Below are 17377 nucleotides of genomic sequence, written 5' to 3'. Positions count from 1 at the left end.
GTCCTGCCAAAGTTCTCCTCCACCTTTGACCCTGTCAACGTTGGAAATGGAGTGATGAATTGACTTTAGTTATGGCCTGGAAACCATCTTGGGTTCCTGATGGGATGTAAAGTCCAGAGGCCTTGAGCATATGGGAGAGGATAAAAAACACAATCCGTCCCATAAAGTTAGGAAAATGATTAGGAATTGTCTCTCGGTAGGGTCTGAAAAACAAATTCCGAAGCTCTCCTACATTGCTTTCGCTCGCCCTCGCTCTCTAGAGGAGGAATCAGCCTTGTAAATCTTAACACATCCCTCTGCTAGGCTGGGGTGTGGTTCTCGTGTTTATTTAACGCTTTTTTCCAGTGTGATCAACTTAGAAAAATACAGTCACGACAACAGCAGTTTTTGAAGAAACTCCGTGAAATGAGAATTCTAGCCTCCCCGAGCTTGAGCAGAATTGGGAGAGCCAGCTAGGTCGACCAGACCCAGAGAAGTGGAACCAGCCAAGACTGAAACGAAGCCATTCAGCCCTTTCCACTACCCTGTCCATTGAATCCAGTCCTTGTCCCAAGTCTGACTCCCTTCTACCATATTTACAACTTATGGGCATCCATCCTCTGCTTGCATACCTTGAGTAGTGAGAGCTCACTACCTTCTGGGATGGGTCATCACCAATTTAATTCTTATCTCAGTGTGAAATGAACCATTAAGAGGAGTTGAATCGTTAGGAAATGATTTACTTTGGTAAGCACAAAGCTTTCTGCCTACACCTCCAGCCTAGTGCTAGTTCTGTCCCATGGCATCTTAGGATCGTGGATCTAAAACTGGGAGAGACTTCAGGTAGAACCGAATCTAATACTTCTTCCATGTGGCAGCCTTTCAAATATCCCAAACTACCAATCAGGTCCTAGTGTCATGGTAGCTAAGCTCAGCCCTATAATTTTTAAGTCAAGGCAGCGAGCATTTATTAAGCACCCACTGTTTGCTGGGCACTATGTTAACCCTGGGGGACTCAAAGAAAAGCAAAAGAGTCTCCCTGACTTCAAGGATCTCACATTCGAGTGGAGGAGATACCATAAGAAAAGCCATGTACCAACAAGCTAAATACCAGATGAATTGGAGAGAATCTATAGAAAGGAGGTTCTAGCATTAAAGGGATCAAAGAGGGTTTCCTATAGCAGGCAAAGGACTCATAGGAAGACAGGGAAGTCAAGAGATGAAGCTAAGGAGGGAGAGTGTTCCAAGAATGAGGGATAACTGGTAAAAACTCTCTGAGTTGGGATATAGAATTTTGTGTTCAAGGAACTACAAGGAAATTGAGGTCCAAAGAGGTTATTATCAGGGATCAAAGATTTACAGAGCCCAGCTAGTCCAATTCCCTCATTTTACAGATGAAGAAACTGAGGCCCTTAGAGGTAAAGTTACTTATGCAAGGTCTCGCAAGTAGTAAATAGCAGAGTTAGGATTAAAACATGGCACATTTCCCACTATATTGGAGTATCTCTTGTGTTCCTCCAATAGCGTTTTCTTTTCCTTGCAGAACATCCCCAGGTTCTTGAGCCATCCCTCATATGCTATCATTGAGTCCCTTTACATTCTGGCCATTCTCTCCCCAGGTGCTCTAGCTTCTCCATATCCTTCTTGAAATATATCCCAATTTGCTCCCAGTGATCTGGATGTAGGCTTACCGAGCCGAGGCTGAAGATGGTGGGGCAATGGCCTCCCTCATTTTATTTTTCTATGCAATATGATCAGTTTCAACCTAGATGAATAGATTTAGAGCCAGAAGAAACTTGAGAAATCACTTAGTGACCAACCCCTTAATTTTATAGTTGAATAAACTGAGGCCAAGAGGGATTAAGTGGTATGTCCAGTCATCCAGGGAGTAAGTAGAAGAGTTGGGGTTGAGGTCCTCTTAAAATGATAACAATAATATTAATAATGATAATAGGTAGCCTGGATGTACCTGGGGGCAACTAAGTACTACCATAATGCACAGTGTTGACCCTGGAGTCAGGAAGTGCTGAGTTCAAATCTGGTTTCAGCTATGTGACCTTGGGCAAGTCACTTCACCTTATTATTTGCCTCATCTGTAAAATGAGCTGAAAAAGGAAATGGAAAATCATCCCACTGTTTTTGTCAAGAAAACCCCAAATGGAGTCAGGAAGAATTGGACACAATCGAAATAATAGAACAACAACAGCCCTAAAGCTCTTTAGGATTTTTAAAGCACTTTAAATATATGATCTCAGTTGAACCATACAACACATTTGCCAGGTAGGTGCTATTATCATTCCTCTTTTAAAGATGAGGAAACTGAGTCTGACAACAATTCAGTAACTTGCTCAAGGTCACACAACTAGGAAATATCTGAGAGGATTTAAACTCAGCATTTCCCGATTCCAACTCCAGCATCCTAACTAACCATTGTATGGCTGCCCACCAAATCCATTAGTTTGTCCTGGCAATGCCACATTGCCTTGGTCTAATATTACTGTGACATGGAGCAAACAAGTATCTGATTAGGTAATGGCAGTGTGGACAAGAAGGCAATGTTTGGGGATTTTTTAACTCTAGAAGGTGAAACATGAAGACCCTCCTGTTGAGGTCCTGATCTGCAAGAACAGAAGGAACAAGTCTAATTTATGGTTCTGTCTCCATAGCTACCCCCTGCATCAAAGCTATCAGCCCGAGTGAAGGTTGGACCACCGGTGGGGCCATGGTGATCATCATCGGGGACAATTTCTTTGATGGACTCCAAGTTGTGTTTGGCACCATGCTTGTATGGAGTGAGGTAGGCAAAGCCAATCTCTTCAGCCAGTCTTCATCGGCTCAAGAGCTCAGTTCCAGTCACCTAGATTTGGTCGATCTTTACTACATGTAAGGGACCATGTTAGGAGTGGAGGGTGCGGAGTATAATCCTGTAGAAAAGGAAGACAAATGGTGTAAAGAGATTGAGGATATCAATGGCTTCTCTTAAGTGCCAAATAAGTGATAAAGATAGAAACAAAAAGCACCAACTAAATTTATTCCAGGCATTGTGCTAGGAGTTGGGGACCCAAAGACATAATAAGTCATGTGATTCAGAGATCATAGGGACCTTAGAGATGGTCTAACCCACATTTTACAGATGAGGAAACTGAGGCCTGGAAGAAACATTGGTTCAGTGGTTTGTCCAAGCTCATGGAGATGATGAGTGCTCAAGCCAAGTTCTGAGGAAGTCTATAATTTCATGGCTTGGTATCATCTCTGCCATCTTGTAACTTTCCAGGGTAGACTAGAACAGCCCAGAAAGCCACCCTAAAAGTAGGAATTGAGTTGGGCAATGAAAGAAGGGGAGGATTGAAGAAATCAGGAAAGAAAGAAGCAGGCTTTATTGACAGGGGAAATTGACAGGCTTTATTGACAGTGGGCTAAGTTGTGAAGGGAAGAATGTGTGTGTTGTATTCAGAAAACATCTTAACTAGGGCAGGGGGTCCAGGGCTATGTTCTCAGGTTATTATAATGTAGTAGGCACTGAAACGTGCTTGTACTTCAGCAGCTGAGAAAGAATACTGAGCATAGGACTCTAGTGAGCAAGAATAATCCTCCTGTGGTGACTTCTACCCTCCCTTCCCACCTCATCAGCTGAATTTGTTCTCCAAGCTGATTTTATTCATTCCTCTAATCCAACAAACATTTATTAAATGTCTACTACAAGCCAGATGTTGAGGATACACATGGGCAAAAGAAAGGTAGTCCCTGCTTTTTAAAAACATTTTTGCTAGAGCCCATCCAAGGATCATTTCTGGTTTGTTGCTCCAGGTGTGAAAATGGCTAGTGACCACTCCAAAGACCTTGTGGCTGGGGGGGGGGTAGTGTTGCACAAGGGCTGAGAGATAGCCCCTTCTGCTCTTTCTCTCCCCATTATTTTTTCTCACTTGTTTCCTCTCCAGCTGATAACACCTCATGCCATCAGAGTCCAGACACCCCCTCGACACATCCCTGGCGTGGTAGAAGTGACATTATCATATAAGTCAAAACAGTTCTGCAAAGGGGCCCCAGGACGGTTCATCTACACAGGTAAGTGCAAAGATGATTTCAAGGCTTTGTTGTTCTGGTTCCTAATTAGGTCTTGTCTCCACCATATTTCATTTTCTAAGTCATCTGTAAAATGGGGATAATAATATCTCTGAGAACTGAGTTGAAGAATATCTGTCAAGGGTTTGGAAAACCATGAGGACCTTGTAAATGTCAGCCCCTCTCCCTGCTGTGATAAGAGTTAAATATTTCTGCTATTTTACCAGATCTTGACCTGGAGGACAGATTGTTTTTGACTTTTGGTTCAGCCCTTGTGACTTCATTAGCAGTAAGAACCCCCAGTGAGGAAATCAGCTCAGTGAATACAAATCAAACCATTAATTTCTTAGCCGATGACTTGTTCTTTGGGTTTATTCATCTGGGGTGCAGATTCACATGGAGTAATGCTGTAACCCTCAGCACAGAACTAGAAGGATTTCAGCCCAATCATCTAACCCAACATATAGGGTAAAGGAATCCCAGCTTCCTCCTCGGAGGTCTTCAGGCAGAAGCTGGGTGACCCTTTGGTGGGGATGTTGAGTGGGATTCTTTGTCATGAGATTTGGGACTTGAGGACTTCTGAATCCCTTCCAACACTGACATTCTCTGATTCTATGAAATAAATGTGTTGTGGAAGGTATTCTTGGGTTGGACAACCTCATCTCCAAGACTTCTCCAACTTTGAGACCTATGATTCCATAAGCCACCATCTTGGGTGGAGGCTCAAACTAGATTTGTCTTATACAGAATCCAATCTTGTGGGCCACAAGGTCATAGCAAGTTGGGGGAAAGAGTTGTACCGATCAGCCAAAGGTTTGCAGAGTGCTTTAAACTCTTGAGGTCCAGGAGGACAGAAACGAAATGATCAAAGGTCTTCTTCAAGCCACCAACCAACATTGATTAATCACTTATTATATGCCAGGCATTGAGCTCTGGGGATACATGGACAAAAACAAAATCCTATTTTTAGTGTAGAAAATACATAAAGAACTATATGTGAAGAAAGTACAAGATGAGGGGGGAAGGCATCAGCAGTTGGGGAGATCAGGAAGGGCTCCCATAGGTGGTGCTTGAGCTCAGGACTGAGGAAAACTAGGGACTCTATGAATCAGAGATGAGAAATGACTGTATTCCAGTCTCAAGAAGAGTCAGGACAAATGCAAGGTGATGGGAAATGGAGTTCTATGAGTGAGAAACAGTAAAAGACCAAATGGACTGGATCATAGAGCCAATGATGATGAATGTATGTTGCTTTAAGGGGTTGGGGAGCAGTTAAGTGGCTCAATGGATTGAGAGCCTGGCCTAGAGATGGGACAACCTGGTTTCAAATTTGACCTCAGATACATCCTACCCATAAGACCTTGGGCAAGTCAGTTAACCCCCCATTGCCTAGCCCTTACCACTCTTCTGCCTTAGAATCAATATGCAGAAGGTAAAGATTAAAAAAGAGAGGTGGTGGGTTCCCCCTTCTCACTTGGAAATCTTCCCAAAGAGCCTGAATGACCATTTATAGCATGGGGGATTTGTTTTGTATATTGGTGGGACAAGATGGTCACTGAGGTCTCCACTGTCAACTCTCAAAATCTGTGCTTCAGTGAATAGCAAAAAGAATCAGTCGTGTGTTACAGTAAGGGAGCAAAATGAAGGTAGAAGGTATGTGCAGGGAAGAAGGGTAGTAGGAATTTTGTTAGGTAGATAGTAGGGTGGATCCAGATTATGGAGGGACTAACTTGCAGCTAGAAGAGAAATCAGAAATCATTGACTCCAATCCCCTCATTTTACAGATGTGGAAAATAATGCCCAGAGGAATTGAAAGAATCCATACATGAGACAATAGGGATTTTTGTGGGTTCTTGAGCAGGGGAGTGCCATGAAAATTGTGATTTCTGAAGATGAATCTTTGAGTGATCCAGAAGCCATGTTGGAGGGGATGGTCACTAGAGGCAGGAAGATTACGTAGAAAGTTATCCTTTGAAATGAAAGAAAAGGAAAAGAAGTTGCTTGCTTTAAAATGATGGTAAAAAAGGGAAGAATTTTGCAAATTGGGAAAATGTACCAGGTTCATGATACTCCTTTCAGAGCTACTACATATATCTTGAGGGCATTTATTCTTTTTTCTTTTCTATCTTATCAGTGTCCAATGGTTACCTAGCAGGGGATTATTTAGCAGCTGTATTTGGGACCAAAAATTGGGTAGCTAGGTGGTGCAATAGATAAGAGTTCTCAGCCCAGAATCAGGAAGACCCTAGATCAAATCTGTCCTCAAATACTGTGTGACCCTAGTCAAGTCACTTAATCATTTTTGCCTCAGTTTCCTCATCTGTAAAAAGAGCAGGAGAAGGAAATGGCAAACCCCTGTAATATCTTTGCCAAGGAAATTTAAAATGGAGGTAACAAAAAGTCAGATATGACTGAAGAACAACAAAGTCATTTTCCAGATTTATACATATAAGCATACGTATTATTTTCCTCTCATGTTGGACAAAAGCTCCCAAAGGGCAGGATTTTTGTATCTTTATTCTGTATCATCCAGCACGGTTCCTGGCACAGAGTAGGTGCTTAATAAATGCTGGCTTGATTGGATTGAATTGAAAGAAAACATGTAGTGAGAGTCTCTAGAAGAAAGAATGTTAGCTTGGGTGGAATCGGGATATTGGCCATAAGAAGCACTTATACTTTCTTGAATTAAATTCAGTAGTCCTGGGTCTCCAGGCTCTGCCACTAATTAGCTGTGTGATCACAGGTAAGTCACTTCCCTTCTGTGGGACTCAGCTCCTCATCTATTAAATGGTGGTGCCGGTGGTGGAGGGGGGTTAGATCTCCAAGGCCCCTTCCAGCTCTAAAAGTTTTACGATTCCATGAAATAGACACAGACAGTCCAGGAAACCTTCCATATGGCTTTAATAGCAGACTCGACATTCTTGGACATGACCTGCGTTTGAGTGGAGATTCAAGTCGAGGCAAAGGGCTGTGAAGCCGTGGTTGTGTTACAGCTAATGCTCGGCTCCTCACATTTTTAAGATGGGAAGAGGTGACAGAGATGTTTAGGAGTGGCAATAAAATCACGAGGCAGCTTTGTAGCTCGTAAATGGGCTCAGAAGGTGCTTCCAAGAGAAGAGCTAGTGCCAGTGACATGTGGAGCACTGGCAGACTAAGTAACAACAATGACAACAACAACAGCTAGTGTTTCTATATTGTATAAAAGGCTGCAAAATTCTCATGTGAGCTCATTTGAGCCTCATAAGGACCCTGGGAGGCAGCTGCTTTTCTTATCCCCATTTTACTTATGAGGAAACTGAGGCACATTGAGGTCAGGTGACTTGCCCAGGGTCAAAGAGAGTGTAAGTTTCTGAGCAGGATTTGAACTTGAAGGCACACTAAGTAACCACTTTACCCTTCTAACTGGTTAAACATGTAGTCTTCCAAAGGCAACTAATTTGAAAGGAATGAAACTAATTGACATGAATATCTGCTGATATAGTCACTTATTCATTTGTTCATTCATTCATTCAATCATCAATGAAAACAAATATTGACTTGGTGGTGGAAGCATTGGCTTTGGAGCCAGGATGACCTGAATTGCAAGGCACACTTCTGGCTTATACTGACTGTGTGACCCTAGGTGAGTCATTGAAGTGTGTTGATGCCCCATGCAACTCTTCCAGATTCTAAGAAGCAGGACAGCTGGAGATTTTATTGGTAGGAGGAGTTCCTGATATCAATAGGTCTAAACCCTGATCTGATCAGCGTACCCCAATATCTTAGCCCTATTATGTCATGGAAATAAAAAAAAATATGAGTTTCTCATGGATCTAGAGTATAGTTCCACAGCTGTTTCCTCAGTGCAGAGTTGGGGCAGGGTGGACCACTGTTCAGAGGTGAGATGGCACTAAGGTGAGAATAATACAGAAATCTCCTTTATCCCTAACTTGCCCCAAGAAAGGTCAATTCATGAGCTCTTGGGGAGTCTGTGCCTTTTTTTTTATCCCTCCCCTAACTCTTTACTGGGACTAGTAGCTCTCTAAGGCTAGAAATGGTAGAAAGAAATTTCTCACCTGGATTTCCAAAAACAAATGAAACCACAAGTCCAGTCCCTATTGCTAAGTGACCCAAAACTAAAGCTGGACCCTAGCTAGTCCTTGAGCCTGGTCATCTTCCTACACCTGTCCCCTAGCCACGCGTATTCTTTTCCATGACCCAGTACTGCCTTGGCCAATGCCTGTAGAGTTACAACGTCCTTAAGCATTCTCTTTATTTCCTTTTGTGATGAAGATATTTTTTTTTTTACCAGTTACATATAATAACAAAATTTCACATAAGTTTTCTGAAGTTTTAAGGTCCAAATGATCTCCCTACTTCCCTTCTCTCTCTGTTTTGGGAGCTGGCAAGCAATTCAATCTGGGTCATACATGTATTATCATACAAAACATATTTCCATATTGTTCACTTTTGCAAGAGAATAATCATATAAAACCAAAACCCCCAAATAAAAATCCAAGTAAACGAAAGTGAAAAATCACATGATTTGATCTGCATTTTGACTCCAATAGTTCTTTTTCTGGGGGTGGATAGCATGCTTTGTCATAAGTCCCATAGAATTGCCCTGGATCATTGTTTTGCTGATAATCGTTGTCTATCACATTTGATCATTCCACAATATTGCCTTTACTGTATACAATGTTTTCCTGGTTCTGCTTATTTCATTCTGCATCAGTTCACAGAGGTCTTCCCAGTTCTTTCTGAAATCATCCTGTTATCTTTCTTGTAAGGCTATAGTATTCTATCACCATCCCATACCCCAGTTTGTTCAGCCATTCCCCAATCAAGGGACGCTTCCTCATTTTCCAATTTGTTTTTGCCCCCACAAAGAATGTGGTTATAAATATTTTGGTACAAACAGGTCCTTCCCCCTTTTTTATTATCTCTTTGGGATACAGTCCTAGTAGTGATTACTAGATTACTAGATCAAAGAATAAAGCATTTTCTTTATAATCAACATCGTATCCTTCACCACACTATCATCACCATAATAAAAAAAATATAGAAGCATTGCCTGGTGATGTCATAGTAGCATAGAACATTTTAAGCTGTAACCTCATCTAGTCCAAGACTCCTAGAAGACAGAATCATGGAATTTTAAAGTTGGAAGGAACCTTAGTGTCTGTTGAATCTGATCCTGAGAAAGGCAGATATTTGTAGAAAGATGTTTCTGGCTGGAAGACCATGTTCTGGCCCCAGAAATATTTAATTTTAATTTGTGATGGATCCTGTGTGTGTGTGTGTGTGTGTGTGTGTGTGTAAGAAGAGTAGTTAAAGAGGAAGAGGGAGGCCCACACTCTCCTCCAGAGCCATAGTCTTCCTCTGCCACCATCAGCAAGCAAAACACAAAATCAAAACCACCCAGGGAGGGTGTCAGGACAGCTTTGGAGCCCAGTAACTCTAGCCAGAAACTTTCGCCTTGAGGTTGCTGGATCAAATGTAGCCCAGTTTAGTGGAGTTGGGAAACAGAGACCATCTGGGGATGGTTCCAGACCCCACGGGAAGTGAATTGGTGGTCTCGAGTCCCTTCCCACAGAGAAAACTGCCACTTGACAAGAAGAACTAATTGGTAACCCAGTAGGGAGGCTCAGACCAATGGCCGGAGATGGAATGAGATGGAATGTTCCCTGGAAATGTCTGGAAGGGCTGTCTCCGGGGTCAGACCTGAGCCCTGTCCCATGCTGGTCTGTCATACGTTGGCTTCTTTTCCTGCAGACAAAAGGCTCTCATCTTTCCATCTAGATGGGCTTTTTGAGAGCAGGATTTCTATATAAACTTACCGCTCCCCTAGGTCAGATGAATCAGATGGTCCAATAGTAACAATATGAAGAGCTGAGATGGGCAATGGGGTACTGTGCAGAGAGCATTGGATATTGTGTTGGGAGAGATCTGGGTTGGAAATCTGCCTCTGACACCGGATTGCATCCATGGTCACTTAAGCCGTAAATGCCTCATTTTACTTATCTGTAAAGTGGAGGAGAAGCCTGCCTAGAGTGCCTACCTCCTGGATTCCTGAAGGCCATATGAGCACAAACTGATGGTTCTACCTATTCAGTAAGTGTTTATTAATCAATCAACAAATTTATTTGTTAAGTAGTTGGTAGATGTCAGGCAGGCATTGTGCTAAATGGTGGGGTTACAAAGAAAAAACATAAACAGGCTCTGCCTTCAAGAAGTTTACTTTCCAAGAAAGGAGACAACACACACCTAAATCAATTCATACAGGATATTTTAAGAGGCATGAGACATCTAGAGAAGCTAGGTGGCCCTGTGATGTAGTACCCAGCCTGGAGTCAGCAAGACTCATCTTCATAAGTTCAAATCTGGCCTCAGGCAATTACAAGTTGTATGACCTGAGCAAGTTCCACCTCAGTTTCCTCATCCGTAAAATGAACCAGTAAAGGAGATGACAAACACTCCAGTACTTTTGCAAGAAGTTCCCAAATCGAGCCACAAAGAGTCAGGCATGACTGTAGAACCAGAAAACATCTAGAGTAGATGGAAGATAAAGTTGCAGAGAAAGGAGGACCAGGTAAGACCTCTTCATTAAGGTGGCATTTGAGCTGAATCTTCAAGACACACCAGGGATCCTATCTGGTGCAGACGCCAATCTTGCTTGGCCATAGAGTCTCAAGGGGAGTAATGTATCAGAAGTCCTGAAGAGTAGAAGGGACCTGGTTATGAACTGGGAAAAGAGAGTCCAAAGAGGATCTAAAAATTTTCTGAGAGGCAATAGGGAGCTGCTGGGGTTCCCTGAGTAGGGAGTGACATAACTAGCCTTGTGTTTTAAGAAAATAATTTTGGCAACTATGTAGTGTGAGAGAGGCACTGAGACTATAGAAAAAAAACCAACCCCTCAATCACCAAACATTTATTAAGCCCTTACTGTGTACCAGGCAGTGTGCTGAGCACTGAGGACACAAAGAAAAATGAAGGGAAAACAAAGAGCTTGCTTTTGTGAAACTTCTAGAGGAAGGGGGGAGAGAGAGCATAGGAACAGAGAAGTCATCCAAGATAATTGTGAAGGGAGAGGCATGGGCAAAGGCCCCAGGGGAGTATGGTGGGCTCATTTGAAATGATTTGCCCAAAGTCCTCTGTAACCCTTTAAGCACTACATAAGGGCTGTTATTCCTAAAGGATACACCAAAGTGCTCCAATTCCTTATGATATAAAAAATCTCACAAGTCACCAAGCATCATCTCTTCAGGGTAGATTTTATGAACCCTTGGTGCTCTCTGACCTGAGGTTCTTGTCCATCTCTTGATATCAGGCTCCCCTGTGAGAGAAAGATCTACAATACCCAGGAGGGTGGCCAAAATGGCGGAAAGCCTGGAAACCTCATGAAAAAAAATTATGTGGAAATTGAAGAGATGGGTTTTCATCTGAAGCTAGGAAAAATTGCCTACACATTGCTGTTAACAGTTCAGCTATGTTGTGTCCTCCATGACTTGGTGGACCATAATGCCCATGGAATTTTCTTGGCAAAGAATCCATAATGGTTTGCATTTTCTTCTCCAGTGGATTAAAGCAAATAGGTTAAATGACTTGTCCAAGGTTACACAGTTAGGATAATCTGAGGCCAGATTTAAATTATGGCCTTCTGGACTCCAGGCCCAGCACTCTATCCACTGGATCTTCTAGCTGCCTCTCCTCCCTAAAAAAGATGTCCAAAAGTAGGATGGCTTACCTCCAGAGGTAGTCAACTCTCCCTCATTGGAGGACTTTGAGTCAAGGTTTAATGAATTTTTGCTAGAGTTGTTGTAGAGGGAATTCTTTGGGGAAAGGTTCAACAATACAGTTGATTAAGGACTTAAACCAGTAGGGAAAATATTTTTTGCTTTTCTTTGCATCCTCAGAACTTAGTACAATGCCTGGCGCATAAAAAGTACTTAAATATTTGTTGATTGACTGATTAGTAAGTACTAGATTTAGAGTCAGAGGACTTGTGATCAAACCTGTCCCTACTCTTGTTCAGTTTTCTTATCAATTAAACAAGGGTATTGGGGGCAGTTCATGGATTGAGAGTGAGACCTAAAGTTGACAAGTCCTAGGTTCAAATCTGGCCACAGAAACTTCCTAGCAGTGGGACCCTGGGCAAGTCATTTAACCCACCCCTCCCACTGCCTAGCCCTTATCACTCTTCTGCCTTGGATCTAGTCTAGTACCCAGTATTGATTCTAAGATGGAAGCTCAGGGTTTTTTTTTTTTTCAAATAATAAAATAAATGAAGGGGTTGACTTAGATGACCTTTTAAGGTTCCTACAAATTGCTGATATAGAATTCTATGATGCCTTGGGGCTCTTATTAGCTCTGAAAATCTTTATCCTTACTTCCATTCTCAGAGATGAATCTCATGGCTCCAGATCTTGGATAGCAACATCTGTCCAGTCAAGTTTCTAACTGTGTATTATTAATAATGTGATTAATATAATCATTCAGCTTTAGAAATGGCACTTACTAGGGCATCTGGGTAGAAACGGTCCCCTCAAACATCCCCCCTCCAATCTTAGTGCCACCCTCTTCCACCAATATAGAGAGTCCAAGTAGGGAGGGTGCAATGGGGGAACTCACAGCTCCTAGTGTCTAGATGTTCTTTTTTCCCATTCGTAGGATGATTAAAAAAAAGTTCCCTCAAAGTATAATGGATCTGAGTCAGATCTATCCTTTGTTTACAAGGCAGACATTGTTGCCCACCAATTCAGGGACGTCCATAGAATACTGATGGAAAAACAAGAAGTCTAAAATCTTCTGGACCCTCTGAGGTTCATGAGGTCCTCTCTTGGCCAAAGTTTTCTTTGGTGGGGAGGGAGTAGGTGTTGGGAGAGGGGGAGAAGACGCTTTGCCAAGGCCAAAACTGAGGCCGCCCTCTGCTTCCTCCCCAGATGGTTCCTTCTCACCAGTGTGCTGGAAAGCCATACTTGCTCCAATTTCTGGAATTCCATCCCTTCTTAAGTTGCTTGAGAATTTATAGACGATCCCTGGGGTCTGGCCAAGTTTCCCCCATCTATCCAAACACGATTCCAGTTCAAAAGGCCTTTTAGCACTTCGTCTAAGGTCTGTGAGTGATTAATTGATTAAGACATGTTCCCACCAAGTTAAGGTATCAAGGCTAAAATGGGGCAGATTGGTTTTGACCCCATTCTTACACTATGAACCTCCCCTCATCTCAGTTTTCACAAGTGTAAAATGAGGGAGTTGGACTCTAGATAGCCTCAAGGCTCTAAACCTGGGACCCTTCAAATTCTGAGGTTCTGTGATTGTAATTTTGGGGACTGTTGAATAGACTACAGATATTTAACCAATCATGGAAGCTCATTTAGATCAGGAGTGGACAGTTAGAAGATATTTGAAGTCCATTCAGTCCAACCTCATGTTATAAATGAAAAAAATGGAGACATTCATAGCATTATGGGTCTAGATCTGGATGGAACCTTTGAGGTTATCTAGCCTAGCCCCCTTATTTTACAAATGAGAAAAATGTGGCACAAAGAGGCTTACAAAATCATAGATCTAGCTATGTATGGGACCTTAAAGGTCATCTAGCTCAGCCATCTTATTTTACAAATGAGGAAACTGAGGCACACAATGATTCACAAAAAATATAGGATCACAAAATCCTAGATTTAGAGCTTACAGTCACCTTAGAGGTCATTATGTCTTGTTTTATGGTTGATCCAAAGGCTCAGAGAATAGAAAAGACTTGTCTAAGTTCACATATCTAGCAAGTAAAAGAGCCAAATTCAAACCTAGCTCCTTTAACTCAAAATTTAATTTCCTCTCTAGCATGCTTGAAAAAAAGAAAAATAATCCTGGCAATAGAGAAGAAGAAACCTGAAACCTCATTCTTTTGTGTTAGGGTCTTGGATGGAAACTTGGGAGAGCCACCTGATCAAATCTGAGGGTAGGGGAGGTAACGTGGAGTTCTTTTAGAAAGAAAATTCAGAGGAGTTAGTTGGGGAAACCCAGAACCTTCCCATGTACCCCTATATTGACAATTTAGAGCTGAGAGAGGCGCCACCATAATGAGCCCCAGCCATTAACTTTAGCCTCACCTGCTGCAATTAGCCAACTGGAGTAATCAGCTCCCTGAGGTGGCTGGTGTTGCTACTGCCAAGGGTTGCAAGAGCAATGCCCCACCTCTGAAAAATGACATGTTTTATTCCCACTCATGATATCATGGGGCTGTTTTGTCTCATGCCACCATTCGATAGGATGCCTCAGTCTCCTGTTGGAGGAAGCAATGGTTTGTTATTATTTATCCCCTCTACCCAGGCCTCTGGATTCTCTGGGGTGTACCTAAAGGGGCCCCTTCCCATCCAAAAAAGTTCCCCCTTCTTTTGTGAGCTGAGGAAAATAGGGGCAGGTCATTACCTTGGGCATGGGCCAGAGAACTAGCCTTAGGATAGCATGGAGAGAGCCTGGACTTGTGATCATCCTAGTGAAGACATTTTCTCTACCCAATGCAGGTTGGCATCTTTCTTCCCATTTAGTCTAAATGAATTATCCAGAGCATTGAGAGCTTAAATGGCCCATCCAGTCTCACCACTAGTATACATCAGAGGCAAGATATAGATGCAGGTCTTCCTGGCTTTGGGACCAGCTTTTTATCTGTAACCTGGCTTATAAAGGTGCATAGATTTAGTGTTGGAAGGGACCTTAGAAGCCATCTAGTTTCAGCCCCTAATGAGGGGAAAAATTGAGAGAAAATGGAACTCAGACCCACTTTCCAAGTCCTTTCTCTACCCTCTTTTCAATTATTCTTAAATTATCTTTCTTCAATCAGTTTTTCCAAATCAGTTGTCTTGCCATGATATTTTATCATATTTTCTTTAGTTTTTCAGTTTTTAAACTTTTCAAATTGTTTCATAGAATCATTCACTTCCATTTGACTCATACTAATTTTGAAGGAATTTTCTATTTGGTTAAATTTTGTACCTTTTCTGCCAAGCTATTAAATCCCTTTCCAATTCTTCCTTCCATAATTTTTATTTCTTTTTTTATCTTTTCCTCTAGAGCCCTCAGTTCATTTATAAAAGAAACTTTAAACTCTTGTTTCATTTCCTCCAGGGATTCTAGTTCAATTTGTGTTCAATCCATATTTTTCTTTGAGGCTTTGCTTGTAGATGTTTTGGAGTCATTCTTTTCTCAGTTTTTGTCCTTTTTTTCCCCTAAGCCCTTACTTTTTGTAGAATCAATACTAAGTATAAGTTCCAAGGCAGAAGAGTAGTAAGCGCTAGACAATTGGGGTTAAGTGACTTGCCCAGGGTCACATAGCCAGGAAGTATCTGAATTCAGATTTGACCCCAGGATCTTCCATCTCCAGGCTTAGCTTTTTATCCACTGAGCCACCTAGCTGCCCCTGGGTTTATGCCTTGAGCATCTCTGGCAGTATAATAGCTTTTCATGGTGGTGCTTTTTTTTTTTCTCATTCTCCCAGTCTTCACCTTGTCTTCAGACTTTATGTTTGCATACTTCTGGAGGGAGTCCCTCTGCCTCTTTGTTGAGGGGATTGAGTGTTGACTTATTCCAGGATTTCAGAGACAGTTCAAGCTTTGAGCTGTCCAAAAGTAGAATTTTGGTGACCTTAATAGGTTATAGGTATCTTCAGGAAAAGACTGGGGAACCATTTATATCTCTCACTAAGAATCTGGGAGGGGGAGGCAATTGGGTAGCTCAATGGATTTAGAGGCAGGCCTAGAGACAGGAGGTCCTGGGTTCAAATCTGGCCTCAGACACTCCCTAGCTATGTGACCCTGGGCAAGTCACTTCACCCCCATAAGGGTTTAAAAAAAAAAGAATCTGGGAGAGGGAGAGATTGGGAAGGCATCCTTTAAATTCTGATTCAGATAATGCTGTATGTCTATGGATCATGAAACAACTGTACCCAAAGATTCAAAATGGCGAACGAACCAGAGAGTGATGGAAGGGCGTATGGTAGATTGGAATAGACTGCAATCATTGCCATTGATGGCTCATACAGAAAAAAAAAAGATATGATAGCTATCCAGGAGCTGTGTGATAGGAAAGTAGTACAGGAAGAATTTAGCATAATTGTTGGACAGCAGTGTGCTGCATGGTACCTAAAGGATGGGAGAGAGCTAGAGAGAGGACTCCGGTCATTGGTTGGACTTCGGGGAGGTGATGGGTGAGAGTCTCACAGGATAAAGTGAGTAAGGGAACTGTGACCTGAGCCTTGCAAAGTGTATGCTCTTCAATGAGAATATAACCTTTTGAAGTACTGAAATGAAGGTTTCTATTGTGATTTGTAAACCAAAAATTGCTGTAGATTTTTAAAAACATTATACACGAGCCAAATCTCAAATGTAAAGAGCTCATCCAACTTCCATTTAATGCCCTTCTTTCTTTCTCTTTTAAAAAAATCATTACCCTGCATTAAAAAAAACTATTTAAGAAATGAATCTGTTTCTTAGTTAAAAGCACCCAAATCAAACATCAAAAGCCAGCCTGAGGACAATTGTTCCCTCCTCCAACTGGAAGCAGGTGGAAGCAACAGCCCTCTTGCTGTCCTGGGGCTTGTCAGTGGCCCCCCCACGTGAAATTCAGATGCATCATTTCAGTTGAGATGGCCCCACTGGCAGCCCCAGAATGGGGAAGGGAGGAGGGCTCCTCCACCAGAGTGGTAGGCAGCTCCTTAACAGCTTTGCGTACTCAGCTCTAATATTCTAAATACACATTATGGGGAGCGGGAGGACATGTGGAATAGCTCCATGGTGGCATTTAGATTTACCCTTGAAATTTATCTTTAATTTTTACAGTTGTCTCCTTAACTGTGTATATTAAGGGCTTCTTCAAACACCCTGCTTTGCCACTACACTCTTTCCTGACCCCCAAGCGTAATTAAATATTAAATTAATATTTCATTTAAAATTAAATATCAAAGGCTTCCATCTAATCTTTCACTTGTGCCCTGCAGGTGTTTGACTCACATCCTCATTGCTCTGTCCACAAGATGGATACCACCTCTTAATAAAGGGCTTAGAAATAATCTCCTCAAAACCATCAGAAAAAAAATTATCTGCCATTATACTCAGTGGGTTGGGGGATGGGGGAAGAGATACATCTTACCAAAAATGGAAGCTAGCAAACCCAACAGCATGCTCTTCTGTTCCAGGAGAGATCACCTAATGTTGGGATGGTCCAGGCAAGAAGCTAGTAGTCACTTTCTAATCTTGGTCATTTTTTGTAGAGTTCTCATTGCACTCAAGAATTTTTACCCCCAATTGAATTGAAAAGGACTACAGTCCCTTTTCATTTTGTCCTTGTCCAAAGAGGATCA

The 17377-nt window shown here is 42.1% G+C and overlaps 1 protein-coding gene across 1 annotated transcript in view; it reads left to right on the top strand.

Moving 5' to 3' along the window:
• Positions 1-17377, top strand: part of EBF2 (EBF transcription factor 2) — a gene marked incomplete at its 5' end in the record, with an annotated part of 108406 nt that overhangs the window by 59297 nt on the left and 31732 nt on the right. The window contains 2 exon segments of the mRNA NM_001164534.1: positions 2646-2776; positions 3918-4044. Of these exon segments, the coding sequence (NP_001158006.1) occupies positions 2646-2776; positions 3918-4044 (258 nt within the window).

This window comes from Monodelphis domestica, chromosome 1 (assembly GCF_027887165.1).
Source record: "Monodelphis domestica isolate mMonDom1 chromosome 1, mMonDom1.pri, whole genome shotgun sequence".
NCBI lineage: Eukaryota > Metazoa > Chordata > Mammalia > Didelphimorphia > Didelphidae > Monodelphis > Monodelphis domestica.
Note: the sequence above shows the minus strand (reverse complement) of the source record. Positions and strands in the feature narration are given on the sequence as shown.